Raw genomic sequence first — 19,075 nt, 5'->3', positions numbered from 1 at the left:
TATGTAGTGATATGTGTGGTGAACCTGCGCTGAGATGGTTCTGTTTCTTAACTCGCTGGTACCCAAATACTGCAACATCAAGGAAGTAGTTTCTCCAATCAGGTGCTAAATCTGCAGAGCTTCCATCTTACGATTATACAAATAAATCCAACTGTTTCATCATCATCTTATTCATGCTTCTAAATAATCCCACAAACATCAATCAAGCAGGAAAGTCAGAAAACCGAGTCCAAACCAGCTTTCATCACCAGACAAAACCGACCCTGAACAGTGAGGGTGCACGGTCATTAGTCTCTGTATGAGCCCAGTAACGGGCCAGGGTGCACGCCACCTCTCACCCAGTGGCGGCTGATCCTGCCCCCCCGACAGCCTGGGACTGGATAAAGCGAGTGAGGAAAATGTATGAATAAATTATGTAATTAGTGATGTTACACAGGCCTCTGTGTCAGGGTACTATTAACCTGATTTTCATGTGACTAACTTCTCTTTCCTTCTTTCTCTAATGAGTCTATAAAAAGCCAGAGTCCAGGTTTCTCTCATCCACCGATTCCAGCCATATGATGCTGTTTTCTTAGCTTTGTCATTAATTACAGGTTAAGTTGGGAGTTACTGGCAGTCCTGCTTTCGGTTTAGTTTCTATAAGGTTAGGGGAACAGCCCATTGTGTGACTGCTTTGTTTTGGCCGGGGTTCGTGAGTATTTCTTTCAAGCTTTTCTTTTGAATTGTTGCTGCTTTGAAGTGGTTTTATATATTGTGGGTGCTTTGACCCAACCGTTATTATACGGGGCTAATCAGATAGCTTGACCAGTGGATAATGGGTGGCCGAATGCACCAATCAATGGTCAAATTCCAGAAGAAATTAGCAGCCAAATGGAAAAAAAAGAACAAACTGTTTCAAAAGTGAATGTACTTTTCTCATCTTAAGAAAGTACAGCTAGAAAAGCTCAATGCAACAACAAACTTAAACAAATCATCTGCTAAACTGGTAAAACACATTAAAAAGGGATTTAATAGAGGCTCAGAGGACAATTCAAAGAGACTCAAACTCAACCAACAGCTATATTCAATTCAGTTGATGGAAAGATATCGGCATGTAAACTATTCCAGAACAAGTGACACATTTGCCAGGAAGAAGACGTGATCGGCATCTCTTTGTGAGCACATATGTGGGTATTTGCTTGTTTACAAGGCTGTCGTGGCCCAATAATAATGTCCCTGTGACAGAAAGGAAAGAATCAAAAGGAGGGAAGGTTATTCTAAGGTCTGAAAACAAGCAGAGGCCTTCAGATGCACAATGGGATTTTAACACCATTTTAGACCACAGTCAATGCTAATGTTTGTTTGGCCCTGTTGGCTGGCCCAACACATGGTGCAGATGATCACTTTCTTATGCCTAAAAGTGGCGGTGAATAACTCGCTGTAACTTTCTGAGATACAGAGGACTTTTTTCCTTGAAAGCACTGTAAGACTCCCTTCTTCTCACTTTATGTGGCAGTTTGGGCCTCATGAGCAGCAGCTGAGACCAGAAGCAGCACCAATGCTATGCTTTCAAATAGATTCTATAGATTCACATTTAGGGGAGGTTCTGCTGGGTCAGCATCATGGCTTATTGGGCTTGTTCATTCAGTTAAAGGGGAACTCTTAAACATTTATTAAGAATTTTTAAACCTAGACCTTATTTCTGGCATGAAATACGTTCATCTACTCACCGAGAACAGTTTGGTGAAAGTCGGCGTCCTTCGGAAGATATTTAGATAACTGGAGATCCATATAACGGAGTGAACGGGGCTTAGAGGATGCAGCCTCTAAATAAGGCATTATCTGTCTTTATTTCACCAATACTTTAAGAAGAATGAATGAATGAACGTGTGCTATAGCTCTGTTAGCTCAGAGCTGCTGTGTTGTTGTTATTGGCGGCTATCGGGGGGCTTATAGAGGGCTTTCTACACACTCATCTACTGGGATGATGTCATCGACGCGCTACTCTGTGAGTAGATTAAGTAGCCTCTAAATAAGGCATTATCTGTCTTTATTGGAGCAACAAAGGCATTCCTCCTCTGCTAGCATAGGTAAACATCATCCACAAGAACATCACCAGTTAGCAACGATTTGCAGATGTGCAGCGGTCTGTTGTTCTCTGGCCAGCTGTTCCTCTCTCTGCTTCTGCATCCTCCTTTCTAGGACCTCCTGATCTGTATAATCTGGCTCAAAACCGTAAGGACGTCCATCGTCATTCAAGTAGACGCCTATGTAGAAAGCCCCCTGAGTCCACCTACTTCCCTGGAGGACAACAACATGGAAGCTGTAAGCTAATATTGCAATAGTACGTGTTCGTTCATTCATTCTTCTTAAAGTATTGGTGAAATAAAGACAGATAATGCCTTATTTAGAGGCTGCATCCTCTAAGCCCCGTTCTCTCCGTTATATGGATCTCCAGTTATCTAAATATCTTCCGAAGGACGCCGGCTTTCACCAAACTGTTCTCGGTGTGAAATACGTTAAAAATACCGGAGTTCCCCTTTAATGGAAGTGAATCATGGCCGTTCCATCTGTGCTTTCTTTGACGAGTCAAACAGTTCATTGTGAAGTACGTCTGTCTTATGGATAAAGCGACATTTTGAATTTGTGATGGAGGCAAAAAGATAATTCCCTTGGATCACCAAAGTTACTAGGGTTCATCTTCTGGCTACATCAGTTTTTAAATCATACGTAGAGATTTAACTCGCTAAAGTTACTAAAGGTTGGGCATCACCAAGATCAATTAGCTTAGTTGTTGAGATGTTTCAATCTAAGGTCATGAACTGGACCATCAAAGGACAAACCAGCATTAGCCCTTTCACACATCAGTAAAAAACGCCCTCCATAATGTGCTGCCCTTTGGTAGTTTCCACACAGCAATCAGAGTCAGCTCAGTGCTGCATCACTGCGTGCTAACGCAGCGTTAGCCGTACAATCAGCTGACTTCTAATGGCATCACTGCTGAGTGTAGCTTTCTTTGCTATCCATTAGCTTCCATTTCATCTGAAACTCAACATTCCTGATTTGCAAAAGGAGCTGTTGCATATATTTCATAAACACAAGTCACATTTTCTCTCAAATGCCTACTTTGATAAGCTTTCATTAATAACTGTGGGAAATGAAATGACTCCTCGTGTCCACAAGCCTGTGCTGGAATGGATCATGTGCAGTTTTTATTTGTTCATCGGTTTTATTTGTTCATTAATATTCCTTTGGCAGAATCAAATCCCAACATCTGTATAACTTAATTATCATCATGGATGCATATGGTCCATGAGTCCATGCAGTAAGACTACAGTTCAGATTCAAATCCCAGTCCCCATGAAGTGCACCAAACTTTATCAAAGTCCTCACAGCACCTGGTTCTACCTTATATGACCGTCTGAAAACAGCCGTCTTTAAAATTCAGTTTAAAAATGATTAAAAATCAAAAATCACGAGTTTATAAAGTCGAGAATAAGTGGCTAAGTTGGGAGCCTTCCTGGAAAACATTAAAAACATGTAACATCTGGTGTTTATTGTAGTCATTAAGATGACTGACACATGGTAAGCTGAGAGTGTTCAGCGCTGTTTATCAAGACTAAATAATGCCAAATAAATAAGAACTTGACTTAAAGTTATTATCAAGTTCCAAGCAGAGGATCTGAACTTTTCTGTATAAGCATAGTAAAGACAATCGTATGCATCATGTTATAATTAAGTCTGTTTGAGCCTCATGTGTCCTGCATCTGTTTGCTTGATTTGATCATCTAAACTTGCATGATGCAATATTTAAGTCACCAATAGGGGGCAGTGTGGAGATGAATGTGACCAGATGTCTGCGTTAATTCAGGGCGTTTATATAGCTTATTTTTCTGATGTGAACTTTACACAAATCGAAAACAAACCTCCTCTTTCGTCACCATTTCTTCATTGTTTACATTGTGCAAAAAAAAAAGTTCCCCCGCTCTGCCCCTTGTGGAATATTCAGGTAACAACCTTAATACCCACAATGCAGTTGGGCTAGATGTCTTCGACAGCACACCTCAGATCGAATGCAGAGTTTACAATAAAATAAACAGTACACCCGCTGTGCTTTGATAAGAGAGGACTGACCTGGTGGCATTGTGGATTGGACTCCCTGCCGTATGAATACGAACTCCTTTCAGTTTTACCTAGAACAGGAAGAAGAGAGGATGCAGTTAGCAGAAGGATATATATATATATATCTATATATTCACAGAAAAAAACCTTCACTGGTTTGGAAAAGAACTGCACCGCCTTCCTTTGTTTGGTAAAACAATGAAAATAACACCATAAAAACATCGCTTTTCCCCCAATTCTTTCATATTTACTGCTGACAACAACTGCAAAAATAAAGGTTCATTCATTCCAGAGCCACTGAACATGGAGCTGTGCAGTAATCAGGATGGTCAGTTATTGGTGTAATTCAACAGCTGACTCTGTACAGAATTAATTCATTCAATCAGTCACGTCAGGATTTAAAATGTGAGCTTAGCGAGATCAGCAGTCAGGGAATAAAAACATCCCTCAGCTAAAAAAATGGTCCCTGAACAGTCTCCAAAGAACATTTTCATCTAAAGTGTTGATAGTCAGACCAACAAATGTATTAATTCATTTATTCAGTCCAAAAAAAGCAACATAAGGGGAAAAAAAACTGGGATTTATCACATAAAATTAGATTTCCAGTAGAAAGCAGCCAAAGGGAGTCAATCCCCATCAAAAACTGTGTGAATGAAACTGTTTTTCATTCTTCTACAGGTGTAGGATTTTCTGTTTTCGCCTGATCAACCATAACACACCAAATAAGAAGGTCTTCATTCAGAAACAAAGCCTGACGTCTGACTCACATCAGATCCAGAGAATTCTCCGATGGCAGACATCTTAAATGATAAGTGGAAATATTCATCCTACATCATCGGCTCTGAAGCTGAAGCTTTCCTGCTTTTTTCTTTCATTTAAGCTCCGTCTCACTGGTAAAGTGTCGCTCCACGGAGACTCATTAGTGTACTTACTGAGAAACCATCCAGACTAGCCAAACGTCCTCAGAACAGAGGAGAAAATGCTTCACATATGACTGACACTGTGATGTACACGAAGAGATCCTCTGATGGCACCACACAAAGCATGACCTTCACACTTAGAGTTCAGACACCACAACACAGTAATTGATAGAAAGTAAACTCCACAACAGCTCCAACACCATAGCAACTACAGATGGGCAGCAAATTCAAAGAATAGCCTCGACCTTTGACCCCTGCGGGGAGCGGTTTAGGTTTAGGTGGCTCTTTTTTCTTTTCCTGTGAGTGTGGTTCGGTTTGTACTCGTCTTTAAAGGGAAGGGTCAGTGCAAAAGATGCTCTTTTATCTTTTAATGGAACAAATGTTCTGCAGGTATTCCCCATCTTTTAGGAGATTTGGACACGATGCAACGTCTGAATGAACTTGAATGGCTGCAGTCGAGCCCCAAAGGCGTGTGAATCAACGTCACTAGGTGGACCAACGCCGTGTTACGGCGGTCTGTGCCTAGAACCTGGAACTAAAACCCAAAGAAAACCACAACAGATGCTCCGCCAGCCGCTGCTCAGTAATCACCTGAGAGAGTGGGAGTGGGGGCTAAAGCTAAAACCCCCAATCAAAGTGCTTTTCCAAGAATATCACTGGAAAAAACATTTCGATCCGTCATTCTGGTGACACCTTAACAAGCCAGTCGAACATCTAAGAGCGAGAGAGCCGCTTCGTAACCATGTACCAACTGCTAATAAAATGAAAGAGGAATCAGGAACAAAAATATGCTTTTTGGGGTTTATTTCACTTAAAAACTGAAGAAATTAGAGTCAAATGAATGTTTGGAGCTGGTGCTGCACAATGAGGAAACCGCAGGCATAAAATAGGCTCCAGCTACCACCTATAAACATCCTGAGAGCTGGTATATTACCGCAAAGCCACCACTGAAACCAGCTTTCTCCAAGCTATATTTCTGTCTCTGCCCCCCGGTTTGCTCTGACGTTTCTGGCGTTTCTGGGGATGAAAGCTGAGCTTGTGTTTAACCTGCAGCTGTTGGACTTCTCCTCTTTACAGTCCGCTGAAGGTCTAAACCGAAGAGCACCTTTGGTCAAACAGATGTTGAAATAGATGCTAATAGAAGCTCTTTGGAGGGCTGATAAACACACGATAAGGAGTTGAAGCCGCTCTGGCAGGTAGGCGACAATCGTTTTAACACAGGAGTGTGTTTAGCTGTGAAAAAGGCATCTGCTGAATGCTGAAAACGCACCGGCCGCCGCTGTTTGTAGACAACAAAGCTAATTTCCTCTGCAGCTCCGGAACAGGCTTTCCCTCCTATGAGCCGTGGGACCCATCGATGACTATTTTTACCTTCTTTCTGGATAAAACCTTAAATCTCGAGCCAGTCTAAATATCAAACCACGGTTAGTGTGTAATTACGTTCTGCTTGTCGCGGCGCAGCCATACAAGATGAAATGGTTGCATAGCGAGCGTGTGCGGAGGAAAATGAAGCGTGCGCACGGTGCAGGGCTGGAATCAGGCGTGTATAGACCAGCGCTGAAAGCGTGCCAACATGGTAGTCCATGCAGAAGAGGCTGATAATTACAGGCGTACAGAATAGGAATGTGGTCGACTGTGTGTGTGTGATACAGCGGCCTCGGCTTCAGCTACAACTGATGCCAGCTGGACCGGTTTGGCACATATACAAAGACACACACACACAGCAGAACACACACAAAGTACAGGAAATTACTGGCACAGATGCACGTGAATACACATGGAAATATACACAGTTTTCATATATATATATATAGAGAGAGACCCCCTTTGTGCACACTTGCAGATGCATGTTTGCGTCCCGCATCGTGCACATAAAAAAGGACACAGAACGCAGAGCACCGCGTCAGCCGGAGCCGAAAAGCTGCAAATGTTGCCGTGAATGTGAGCGAAAATCAAAAGGTTGAGCTGTCAGGAAATATAAAGAAAAGGGTTTTTAATATTTTCTTTTACAAAAGATTAATCCTCCATTAAAGCGCCTTGTTTCATTTTTTCTTCAGCATGAAGTACAGAAAGTAATGATGCTTCATTCCTCACCAACTCTCTCTTTAATTGAAATATGAGGCAACAGGATATTTTAATTCAGCTAAAGTTACCACTTATATTAAAAGCTGCTAATTCCAATGATAAAACAGTCCTGAAATGCAGCGGGCGCACGGAGATGGAAAGCCTGGTGCTGGGACTTTAAAATGGAGGGGGGCCAGCCTTGGCACCGGTTTCCTTCCTTCTGGCACCGCAGCCGTGGATAAAATACCCAGCATTTATGTTTAGAAAAACCTGGAGTATATATACATGTTCAGGTCCTTCTATCTGAGGAAACACAGTAATCACTTAGAAATTGATCTGCTTTTCCAAGGCCTGTAACAATAACCTAACATTTATTTTCTAATTTTCCCAGAAGCCACAGCAGCAGGAAATATCGATAAGTTATATTCTTACATTTATTTATTATTCTAAACTATTAAATCTGCACATGATCCATTGTGATTTTTGTTATTTTTGTTATGTAATCGAGGCCGATTTCTGACTCAAAGAATTTAAAACGGATGGAAATTATTTTAGCCACTGAGCTAATTGTGACCTCGAGCTGAGGCTTTAACAAGCGGATTTTTACTTTTGTCCCAACATGGTGGCCTCGTGCACACACACACGTGCACACACACACGTGCACACACACACGTGCGCACACACACGTGCACACACACACATTTCAGCCCCTCAGACTGGGTAAAGCATCTGATCTAAAGAGCCTATTTCTCGATGAAAAGGAGTGTGTTTATTACCAAAACGTCTTAATTAAATGCTTTTTTTAAAGTAGACCTTTGACAAATAATGCTATTAAATTTCCTTTCTTTAAGGCCCCCATAATTGAGTTTTTCATTTCTCAGAAGATTAAGAATCTCGTACGAATGTGGAAAAAAATAAAATATATTTTTAATGACGAAAGGATTTAAAAACACAACAAAATCAAGTAATTCTGCTGCTCAGAAAAAACTTTTTTTTCCATTTTAAGCTAATAAAAATCAGCTGATATCAATCAGTTAATTTGGTCAACTATATGCGATACTTTAGTTTATTTTTGAAATCAGATGAGTTCATCTGGAAGAAATCTTATTACATTTGCTCTCAGAAACACACTTAATGCATCTGCTGGTTTTTTTATTCTTCCTTTTGTTTAACAGAGAATGTTCTCAGATATTATCAGACCACTCTGGATCAAATCCAAGCACAGCCTCCTTTCCTTTAGCATCTACCGGGTTTGAAAAAAAGCACTTTAATGAATCTCTCCAGGTTCCTCTGACTGTACTGTGAGGTTTAGATAATCAGAAAGTACTCCAAGGAACCTCGTCAACCTCCGGAGGATTCTTTGGCAAACCCACTTCAATTAATCTGATCTGACAATAAGGATCTTATGCAAAGATGTTAAACATCACGAGCTCCTTCCAGAACCTCCTCTTGAAGGGAACGGAAATTTAAACCCTTAACAATAAAGATGTGAAACCTCGTGTTATTCAAACTGCCTCTACATTCATATCGGGGGGGTCCGGTGTGTTGCTGAAGGACTGAATTAATCCACCGATTGGAAGGCAAAGCCCTGAACTCACTGAGCTGCCAAAACCACAGCCCAAAGACCGTGTTTCCTGCCCTGGAAACTTAAAAAGGTCATATTCCTTCATAGGATAAAGATCAGCATCCAGAAACATCCCATAGTTCTGCTGCTATAGGCTTAGACTGCTAGGGGACCTCATCTGTCACACCTTTCCTCACTTTGCTCTCTTTTTCCCCCTGTTTAATTTCTCAAATGATTTTATGTCCATGTGACATTATTGTGGTTATTAACTTGTGTTTCCCTGTTCCAGCAGGTATCCTTTGAATGGTGTTATGGTGTTTTTCCCCCCTCTTTTCCCTCTTTTCTGTCTTCTCAAACCCCAGCTGGTCCAGGCGGATGGACCCTTCCTGGTTCTGGTTCTGCCAGAGGTTTCTTCCTGAGTCTGGTTCTGTCAGAGGTTTCTTCCTGGTTCTGTCAGAGGATTCTTCCTGGTTCTGGTTCTGTCAGAGGTTTCTTCCTGGTTCTGGTTCTGTCAGAGGTTACTTCCTGGTTCTGGTTCTGCCAGAGGTTTCTTCCTGGTTCTGCCAGAGGTTTCTTCCTGGTTCTGCCAGAGGTTTCTTCCTGGTTCTGGTTCCTCCAGAGGTTTCTTCCTGGTTCTGCCAGAGGTTTCTTCCTGGTTCTGGTTCTGCCAGAGGTTTCCTCCTGGTTCTGGTTCTGCCAGAGGTTTCTTCCTGGTTCTGGTTCTGCCAGAGGTTTCTTCCTGGTTCTGGTTCTGCCAGAGGTTTCTTCCTGGTTCTGGTTCTGCCAGAGGTTTCTTCCTGTTAAAGGGAGTCGTTCCTTTCCACAGTCCCTCAGGCTCAGGACGGGAGATTGGACTGAAGACCAGTTTCGGTCCAATCTGTTGGTTTCCTTAGCTCGGATATTATTTTTGAATTGGCTCCATATGAATTAATTGGATTATGATGACAATGAACTGAATTCCAATTGGCTTGAATTGGACTATATTACTTAAGTGCCTTGAGACGACAATTGTTGTAATCTGGCACTTTATAAATAAAGTTGAATTGAATTGAATTGAATTGAATAAAGGGTTGTTTAAGTATGCTTTATGTGTTATTCTCTTTAAGAAAAGCTCACAGGATGACTCTAAATCAGAATTAATAAGAAAAAAGCCTCAGAACAATTACAGAAACCCGCTTTGAAAGATCTTGAACCCGACTGAGCTGAGAGTCTCATTGAAAACAGCCTCAATTAGATTTTCTTTAGCAAACATGAAGAAACGCTTCCCAGAAACACCAAAAATAGAAATACAGGTTCTTTAAAGGGAGAAATCTCTACAAATACACCTGATTGCTTACTTCCTGGACCTCTGTTTCTTATCCCGAATGAACTTAGTCTTAAATGAACTACTAAGGAAGGTGTCCACCCACCTCTGAGAGATGCTCTGTGTTTAAACCAGTAAAGCCTGTTGTTCTTTTAAGCCGTCTTACACACTCTTATCAACCCATATTTAGGTTAGGGTTAGAAAAGATCATTTTTTTACAGTGCAACCATCACCTTTATGGACACTATTTTGCTAGCTGACTCGGCTACCTGCAAACAAAACACGTCACGATGAAATGTTCTCACTTTCTGCTTGGTTTCAGAAAAAAACATCACTTTTTTAGGCTTAGAAAACAACAAACAACCACGGTCAAGGCTAAAAAACATTCCTTTTGCAACGTGATTGCACATGCAGTACCTATTACGGCCACTAGAGGCTGCATAACCTTTTAATATAGTAATTAGCCGCTTGATGACCACATCAGGTCACCATTAGCTCAGTTCTATGCCGTTGTGGACCCAAAAACCTGTGTTTCAACACATCCTAACACAGGTAATGTCTCATCAACACATTCCTTTTGCAACGTGATTGTACATGCAGTACCTATTACGGCCACTAGAGGCTGCATAACCTTTTAATATAGTAATTAGCCGCTTGATGACCACATCAGGTCACCATTAGCTCAGTTTTTGGCATAGTTCTATGCCGTTATGGACCCAAAAACCTGTGTTTCAACACATTATAACACAGGTAATGTCTCATCAACACATAAATCTAAACAGCCAATCAGAGCGATCTCTTTCACTTCTGCTGACCCAACTCATTCCGATCTGAAAAGACAAGAGAAACAACAGCTGATTGTTGACTCGGTCCATTGGGAAGCATGCATCAGGTGATATATAATACTGACACTGTTGGTTTAAATGTAAATTTCACCCTGAGAACCAACTGTGATAATTCCCTTGATTGAAAATCAACAGATCGGTATTTTATGCAATAAAAAAATATCAAATGATAGCTTGTTGTGACTTAATGGTCATTTTTTCCCAGTATTAACAGTCCCATAATGGCAAAAAAGGTTAAAAAAAAAGCCAGAAGCTCTCAACCTTATTCCGATTAAGCCCAAGGGACATTTTTTCTCAGATGACAAATCAAAAGAGGCTCGTTGGTGTGGAGGAGGACCCTAAGCAGCCCACTTGGTCAGTGTGCTGACTGAGGAGATAGAAAATGTGGAGGAGGGGGCTTTACACAAGCCACTCTGCCGTATAAAGCCCATAGAGAAGCCGGCGAGCCAGGAGAACCAAATCCCTGCTAATCCACAGCGCAGAAAGACAGAGTGGAAACACAAATCAGCTCCATTACAAGCCGAGAGTTAACAGGAAGCAGGAAGCTCAGCTGGACAATTAGCTATTATGACACCGCTTCTTAACAAGTCCTCCCTCATATTAACCCCGGCTGCATTCCGCTTTCAAGCCTTTCCAGAATTTAGGTGATAAAAATCACTTCCTTTATTCCTTTATCTTGATTTTAGTCTCACTTGAAAGATTTTCCCAAATATTACTGTTAACTATTAACAGTGCAACATCCTCCGAATCTTTGCTAATCCTCTTGAATTAATTAATTAATATTATATTAATATAATATTATAATTTATATAATAATATATATAAAATAAAATAATATAATATAATATAATATAATATAATATAATATAATATAATATAATATAATATAATATAATATAATATAATATAATATATAATATAATAATATATAGTATAATATATAATATTAATGAATTAATTAATTAAGTCCTCTTGGACTTGCCGTCTTCAGATTTTGACTTAAGCTCAGCTCACCTGAACATTAAAACCCAAACCTGCAACTGAACCAAGAGGAAGACATTTTATCTGAAAGATGGGCCGCCTCAGACAGTTTGGGGCTGTCTTTCTGTCAGAATATAAGTTCTTTCTTCTTATTAAAGCTTTCCAAGGTTGCTTCGAAAGAGTTTTTGAGCAGCTGGTTGGTCTGCAGGTGTTTTAAGGATAAAAGCTGTGGCTTGACACCAAAATACAAAGAAAAAAGGATTTTGCTGGACTTGCCAACATGGCAGAACCCCACAAACCAAGATCCAAGAACCCAAGTTACATTACAGTATTATTATTAATTATTAGTGTTATATTTTCGTATTTAATTCTAGTGAGAAGTTCTTTATTAAATACATTCTCATTCTCTGTGAGTCACAAATAGAGGTTAATACAAAGGTTTTGCTTTTACTGGCTGCACCAAAAGTGAATGGCAGCAGGAAAACATCACTCCATAGAGCTGGCTTATCAATGAGCAACGCAGACTGCTTCAGGAGGTCAGAGGGGAACTGGGGGGGGGGCATTCGGCATTCAAACAAGAGACAAAAGAGTCTAAAAGTCTTCAGTCAAGAACAGGCATTAAAAGGCCTTTGGTTGAGGTTTGGAAAATGCCACATTTAAGCATAAAAATACAAAATAAAGTGCATTTTATGACCCTGCATGTCCAAAAGTGATGCTTTGGGGGTACCCTGTGCATTTAAAACGTCCTTATTCAAAGTTATACATATATAAATATATAGTACCGTTCAAAAGTTTGGGGTCACTTAGAAATGTCCTTATTTTTCAAGGAAAAGCACAGTTTTTTAACATTAAATTAATCAGAAATAAACTCTATACATTATTAATGAGGTAAATGACTATTCTAGGTGGAAACGTGTGGTTTTTAAAAGAAATACCAGGTGTATAAAGGCCCGTTTCCAGCAGCTGTCACCCCAGTCTTCTAATGGTACATTGTGTTTGCTAATTATCTACATTTCTACAGATTACCTCAACAAATTAACAGCTCGATGCCAAAGGGCTGCAAAGCTGTAATTGCTGCAAATGGAGCTTTCTTTGACGAAAGCAAAGTTTGAGGAGCAAAATCAATATTTCAAATAAAAATCATTATTTATAAGCTATTTTCCATTAATTTTGCAACTCATTTGATAAATAAAAGTGTGATTTTTCATGGAAAACCCCAAACTTTTGTGCCCAACTTTCCTAAAGCCTGTGGAACATCTGGGTACCTCATGGAGGACGTTTGGATCCTTTTTTGTGGGCCGGTTTTCTCCAGAACATATAACAAGAACTGAGAATTACTCCAAACACTGAATCTGTCAGCTGGTGGCTTCGTATACTGAGAGGTGAGAAAAAAGAAGAGTAAACAATACAGTAATATCTTCTGATCATTACATGGCAAATTTTCTTCTTTAATTAATCAGCTTTGCCATGTTAACGTTTATCTTAATTAGTCTGATAAAGTTTCATTAAAGGCGGCACAACAGACCAAGTGGCTGCATCAGTTCCTGACACCAGGTCAGAAGATAAGAAATGCAGGAAGAACCGGAGTGAAGGACGGATAGAAGGTGGTAAAAAACTGATTTTCAACCAGTTTAAATGTCTCATGCAGTCACTCTATGGTGAGTTTTTCTCTGAGGTTGAAATTTAGTGATTATTATTTCTATTGTTTCTATTATTAAGCTGATTTCACTTCCTGAGGTGTCCATTTTCAACTCCAGGGAGCAACAAAGGAGTGAATTTTTACCCATCAAACGACAGGGAACAACAGGTTTGGTTTCATATTTAGCAGCAGAAACTTCTGGTTCTTCTTGGTTCATCGACTTCCTTTTGCCAAACTTGGAGGTTTTGCTTGTATCTGATATATTTTTGTTGTCTTCGGGATGCAAAGGGAGGTTCATCCCTTTATGCAGAGTTAGCCAGCGTTAGCGTAGCTTTCAGGAGGAAACAAAAAGGAGGATAAAGCCGTTTCTATTTGCTTCTTCACCTTAACTGGTCTAATATAGCTTTTATTCACTACATAACATGTGTTTCTTTCATTCTCATGCTGATGCTACTGTAACCGGTTAGTGTTGTCTGTGTTGTGTTTTTATGAAGATGAACAGGCCCAGACCAGGATATCTTTCTCCTTTTATTCTGACCAAAGGTGTAAAAAACAACTAAATCCTCCGGTCAATCGTGATCAACTCTCCCAAGGAGTTCAACAGCAAAAAGGGGGATTTAACACGTGAAACCACAGAAAACATACCTGAGGAAAGGTGTAAAAAACAACTAAATCCTCCGGTTAATCGTGATCAACTCTCCCAAGGAGTTCAACAGCAAAAAGGGGGATTTAACAGGTGAAACCACAGAAAACATACCTGACCAAAGGTGTAAAAAACAACTAAATCCTCCGGTTAATCGTGATCAACTCTCCCAAGGAGTTCAACAGCAAAAAGGGGGATTTAACAGGTGAAACCACAGAAAACATACCTGACGAAAGGTGTAAAAAACAACTAAATCCTCCGGTCAATCGTGATCAACTCTCCCAAGGAGTTCAACAGCAAAAAGGGGGATTTAACACGTGAAACCACAGAAAACATACCTGACCAAAGGTGTAAAAAACAACTAAATCCTCCGGTTAATCGTGATCAACTCTCCCAAGGAGTTCAACAGCAAAAAGGGGGATTTAACAGGTGAAACCACAGAAAACATACCTGACCAAAGGTGTAAAAAACAACTAAATCCTCCTTTCAATCGTGATCAACTCTCCCAAGGAGTTCAACAGCAAAAAGGGGGATTTAACAGGTGAAACCACAGAAAACATACCTGACCAAAGGTGTAAAAAACAACTAAATCCTCCGGTTAATCGTGTTCAATTCTCCCAAGGAGTTCAACAGCAAAAAGGGGGATTTAACACGTGAAACCACAGAAAACATACCTGACCAAAGGTGTAAAAAACAACTAAATCCTCCGGTTAATCGTGATCAACTCTAACAAGGAGTACAACAGCAAAAAGGGGGATTTAACACGTGAAACCACAGAAAACATACCTGACCAAAGGTGTAAAAAACAACTAAATCCTCCGGTTAATCGTGATCAACTCTAACAAGGAGTACAACAGCAAAAAGGGGGATTTAACAGGAGAAACCACAGAAAACATACCTGACCAAAGGTGTAAAAAACAACTAAATCCTCCAGTTAATCGTGATCAACTCTCCCAAGGAGTTCAACAGCAAAAAGGGGGATTTAACACGTGAAACCACAGAAAACACACCTGACCAAAGGTGTAAAAAACAACTAAATCCTCTGGTTAATCGTGTTCAATTCTCCCAAGGAGTTCAACAGCAAAAAGGGGGATTTAACAGGTGAAACCACAGAAAACATACCTGACCAAAGGTGTAAAAAACAACTAAATCCTCCTTTCAATCGTGATCAACTCTCCCAGGAGTTCAACAGCAAAAAGGGGGATTTAACAGGTGAAACCACAGAAAACATACCTGACCAAAGGTGTAAAAAACAACTAAATCCTCCAGTTAATCGTGATCAACTCTCCCAAGGAGTTCAACAGCAAAAAGGGGGATTTAACAGGTGAAACCACAGAAAACATACCTGACCAAAGGTGTAAAAAACAACTAAATCCTCCGGTTAATCGTGATCAACTCTCCCAGGAGTACAACAGCAAAAAGGGGGATTTAACACGTGAAACCACAGAAAACATACCTGACCAAAGGTGTAAAAAACAACTAAATCCTCCGGTTAATCGTGATCAACTCTCCCAAGGAGTTCAGCAGCAAAAAGGGGGATTTAACAGGTGAAACCACAGAAAACATACCTGACCAAAGGTGTAAAAAACAACAAAATCCTCCGGTTAATCGTGATCAACTCTCCCAAGGAGTTCAACAGCAAAAAGGGGGATTTAACACGTGAAACCACAGAAAACATACCTGACCAAAGGTGTAAAAAACAACTAAATCCTCCGGTTAATCGTGATCAACTCTCCCAGGAGTTCAACAGCAAAAAGGGGGATTTAACACGTGAAACCACAGAAAACATACCTGATGAAAGGTGTAAAAAACAACAAAATCCTCCGGTTAATCGTGATCAACTCTCCCAGGAGTTCAACAGCAAAAAGGGGGATTTAACACGTGAAACCACAGAAAACATACCTGACCAAAGGTGTAAAAAACAAACTAAATCCTCCGGTCAATCGTGATCAACTCTCCCAAGGAGTTCAACAGCAAAAAGGGGGATTTAACAGGTGAAACCACAGAAAACATACCTGACCAAAGGTGTAAAAAACAACTAAATCCTCCGGTTAATCGTGATCAACTCTCCCAAGGAGTTCAACAGCAAAAAGGGGGATTTAACACGTGAAACCACAGAAAACATACCTGAGGAAAGGTGTAAAAAACAACTAAATCCTCCGGTTAATCGTGATCAACTCTCCCAGGAGTACAACAGCAAAAAGGGGGATTTAACACGTGAAACCACAGAAAACATACCTGACCAAAGGTGTAAAAAACAACTAAATCCTCCGGTTAATCGTGATCAACTCTCCCAAGGAGTTCAGCAGCAAAAAGGGGGATTTAACAGGTGAAACCACAGAAAACATACCTGATGAAAGGTGTAAAAAACAACTAAATCCTCCGGTTAATCGTGATCAACTCTCCCAGGAGTTCAACAGCAAAAAGGGGGATTTAACAGGTGAAACCACAGAAAACATACCTGACCAAAGGTGTAAAAAACAACTAAATCCTCCGGTTAATCGTGTTCAATTCTCCCAAGGAGTTCAACAGCAAAAAGGGGGATTTAACAGGTGAAACCACAGAAAACATACCTGACCAAAGGTGGAAAAAACAACTAAATCCTCCGGTTAATCGTGATCAACTCTCCCAAGGAGTTCAACAGCAAAAAGGGGGATTTAACACGTGAAACCACAGAAAACATACCTGACCAAAGGTGTAAAAAACAACTAAATCCTCCTTTCAATTGTGATCAACTCTCCCAAGGAGTTCAACAGCAAAAAGGGGGATTTAACAGGTGAAACCACAGAAAACATACCTGACGAAAGGTGTAAAAAACAACTAAATCCTCCGGTTAATCGTGATCAACTCTCCCAAGGAGTTCAACAGCAAAAAGGGGGATTTAACAGGTGAAACCACAGAAAACATACCTGACCAAAGGTGTAAAAAACAACTAAATCCTCCGGTTAATCGTGTTCAATTCTCCCAAGGAGTTCAACAGCAAAAAGGGGGATTTAACACGTGAAACCACAGAAAACATACCTGACCAAAGGTGTAAAAAACAACTAAATCCTCCGGTTAATCGTGATCAACTCTCCAAGGAGTACAACAGCAAAAAGGGGGATTTAACAGGTGAAACCACAGAAAACATACCTGACCAAAGGTGGAAAAAACAACTAAATCCTCCGGTTAATCGTGATCAACTCTCCCAAGGAGTTCAACAGCAAAAAGGGGGATTTAACACGTGAAACCACAGAAAACATACCTGACCAAAGGTGTAAAAAACAACTAAATCCTCCTTTCAATCGTGATCAACTCTAACAAGGAGTACAACAGCAAAAAGGGGGATTTAACAGGTGAAACCACAGAAAACATACCTGACCAAAGGTGTAAAAACCAACTAAATCCTCCGGTTAATCGTGATCAATTCTCCCAGGAGTTCAACAGCAAAAAGGGGGATTTAACACGTGAAACCACAGAAAACATACCTGACCAAAGGTGTAAAAAACAACTAAATCCTCCTTTTAATCGTGATCAACTCTCCCAAGGAGTTCAACAGCAAAAAGGGGGATTTAACACGTGAAACCACAGAAAACATACCTGAGGAAAGGTGTAAAAAACAACTAAATCCTCCGGTTAATCGTGATCAACTCTCCCAGGAGTTCAACAGCAAAAAGGGGGATTTAACAGGTGAAACCACAGAAAACATACCTGACCAAAGGTGTAAAAAACAACAAAATCCTCCGGTTAATCGTGATCAACTCTCCCAAGGAGTTTAACAGCAAAAAGGGGGATTTAACACATGAAACCACAGAAAACATACCTGACCAAAGGTGTAAAAAACAACTAAATCCTCCGGTCAATCGTGATCAACTCTCCCAAGGAGTTCAACAGCAAAAAGGGGGATTTAACACGTGAAACCACAGAAAACATACCTGAGGAAAGGTGTAAAAAACAACTAAATCCTCCTTTTAATCGTGATCAACTCTCCCAGGAGTTCAGCAGCAAAAAGGGGGATTTAACACGTGAAACCACAGAAAACATACCTGACCAAAGGTGTAAAAAACAACTAAATCCTCCGGTTAATCGTGATCAACTCTCCAAGGAGTTCAGCAGCAAAAAGGGGGATTTAACACGTGAAACCACAGAAAACATACCTGACCAAAGGTGTAAAAAACAACTAAATCCTCCGGTTAATCGTGATCAACTCTCCCAAGGAGTACAACAGCAAAAAGGGGGATTTAACACGTGAAACCACAGAAAACATACCTGAGGAAAGGTGTAAAAAACAACAAAATCCTCCTTTTAATCGTGATCAACTCTCCCAGGAGTTCAGCAGCAAAAAGGGGGATTTAACACGTGAAACCACAGAAAACATACCTGACCAAAGGTGTAAAAAACAACTAAATCCTCCGGTTAATCGTGATCAACTCTCCAAGGAGTACAACAGCAAAAAGGGGGATTTAACACGTGAAACCACAGAAAACATACCTGACCAAAGGTGTAAAAAACAACTAAATCCTCCGGTTAATCGTGATCAACTCTCCAAGGAGTACAACAGCAAAAAGGGGGATTTAACAGGTGAAACCACAGAAAACATACCTGACCAAAGGTGTAAAAAACAAATAAATCCTCCGGTTAATCGTGATCAACTCTCCCAAGGAGTTCAACAGCAAAAAGGGGGATTTAACAGGTGAAACCACAGAAAACATACCTGACCAAAGGTGTAAAAAACAACTAAATCCTCCGGTTAATCGTGATCAACTCTCCCAAGGAGTTCAACAGCAAAAAGGGGGATTTAACACGTGAAACCACAGAAAACATACCTGACCAAAGGTGTAAAAAACAACTAAATCCTCCGGTTAATCGTGATCAACTCTCCCAAGGAGTTCAACAGCAAAAAGGGGGATTTAACACGTGAAACCACAGAAAACATACCTGACCAAAGGTGTAAAAAACAACTAAATCCTTCGGTTAATCGTGATCAACTCTCCCAAGGAGTTCAACAGCAAAAAGGGGGATTTAACAGGTGAAAC

The 19,075-nt window shown here is 40.4% G+C and overlaps 1 protein-coding gene across 3 annotated transcripts in view; it reads right to left on the bottom strand.

Moving 5' to 3' along the window:
* tcf4 (transcription factor 4) overlaps nt 1-19,075 on the bottom strand; it is a 236,508-nt gene that overhangs the window by 125,102 nt on the left and 92,331 nt on the right. For all 3 annotated transcript variants that reach the window (XM_072372628.1, XM_072372629.1, XM_072372627.1), the window contains exon 6: nt 4,114-4,172. In XM_072372628.1, coding sequence (XP_072228729.1) covers nt 4,114-4,172 — 59 coding nt within the window. The remainder of the gene's footprint in view (nt 1-4,113; nt 4,173-19,075) is intronic.

Source organism: Leuresthes tenuis, unplaced genomic scaffold (genome assembly GCF_036924035.1).
Source record: "Leuresthes tenuis unplaced genomic scaffold, fLeuTen1.0.hap1 SCAF_19, whole genome shotgun sequence".
NCBI lineage: Eukaryota > Metazoa > Chordata > Actinopteri > Atheriniformes > Atherinopsidae > Leuresthes > Leuresthes tenuis.
The sequence above is the reverse complement of the archived record's forward strand: the minus strand, read 5'-3'. Positions and strand labels throughout refer to the sequence as shown.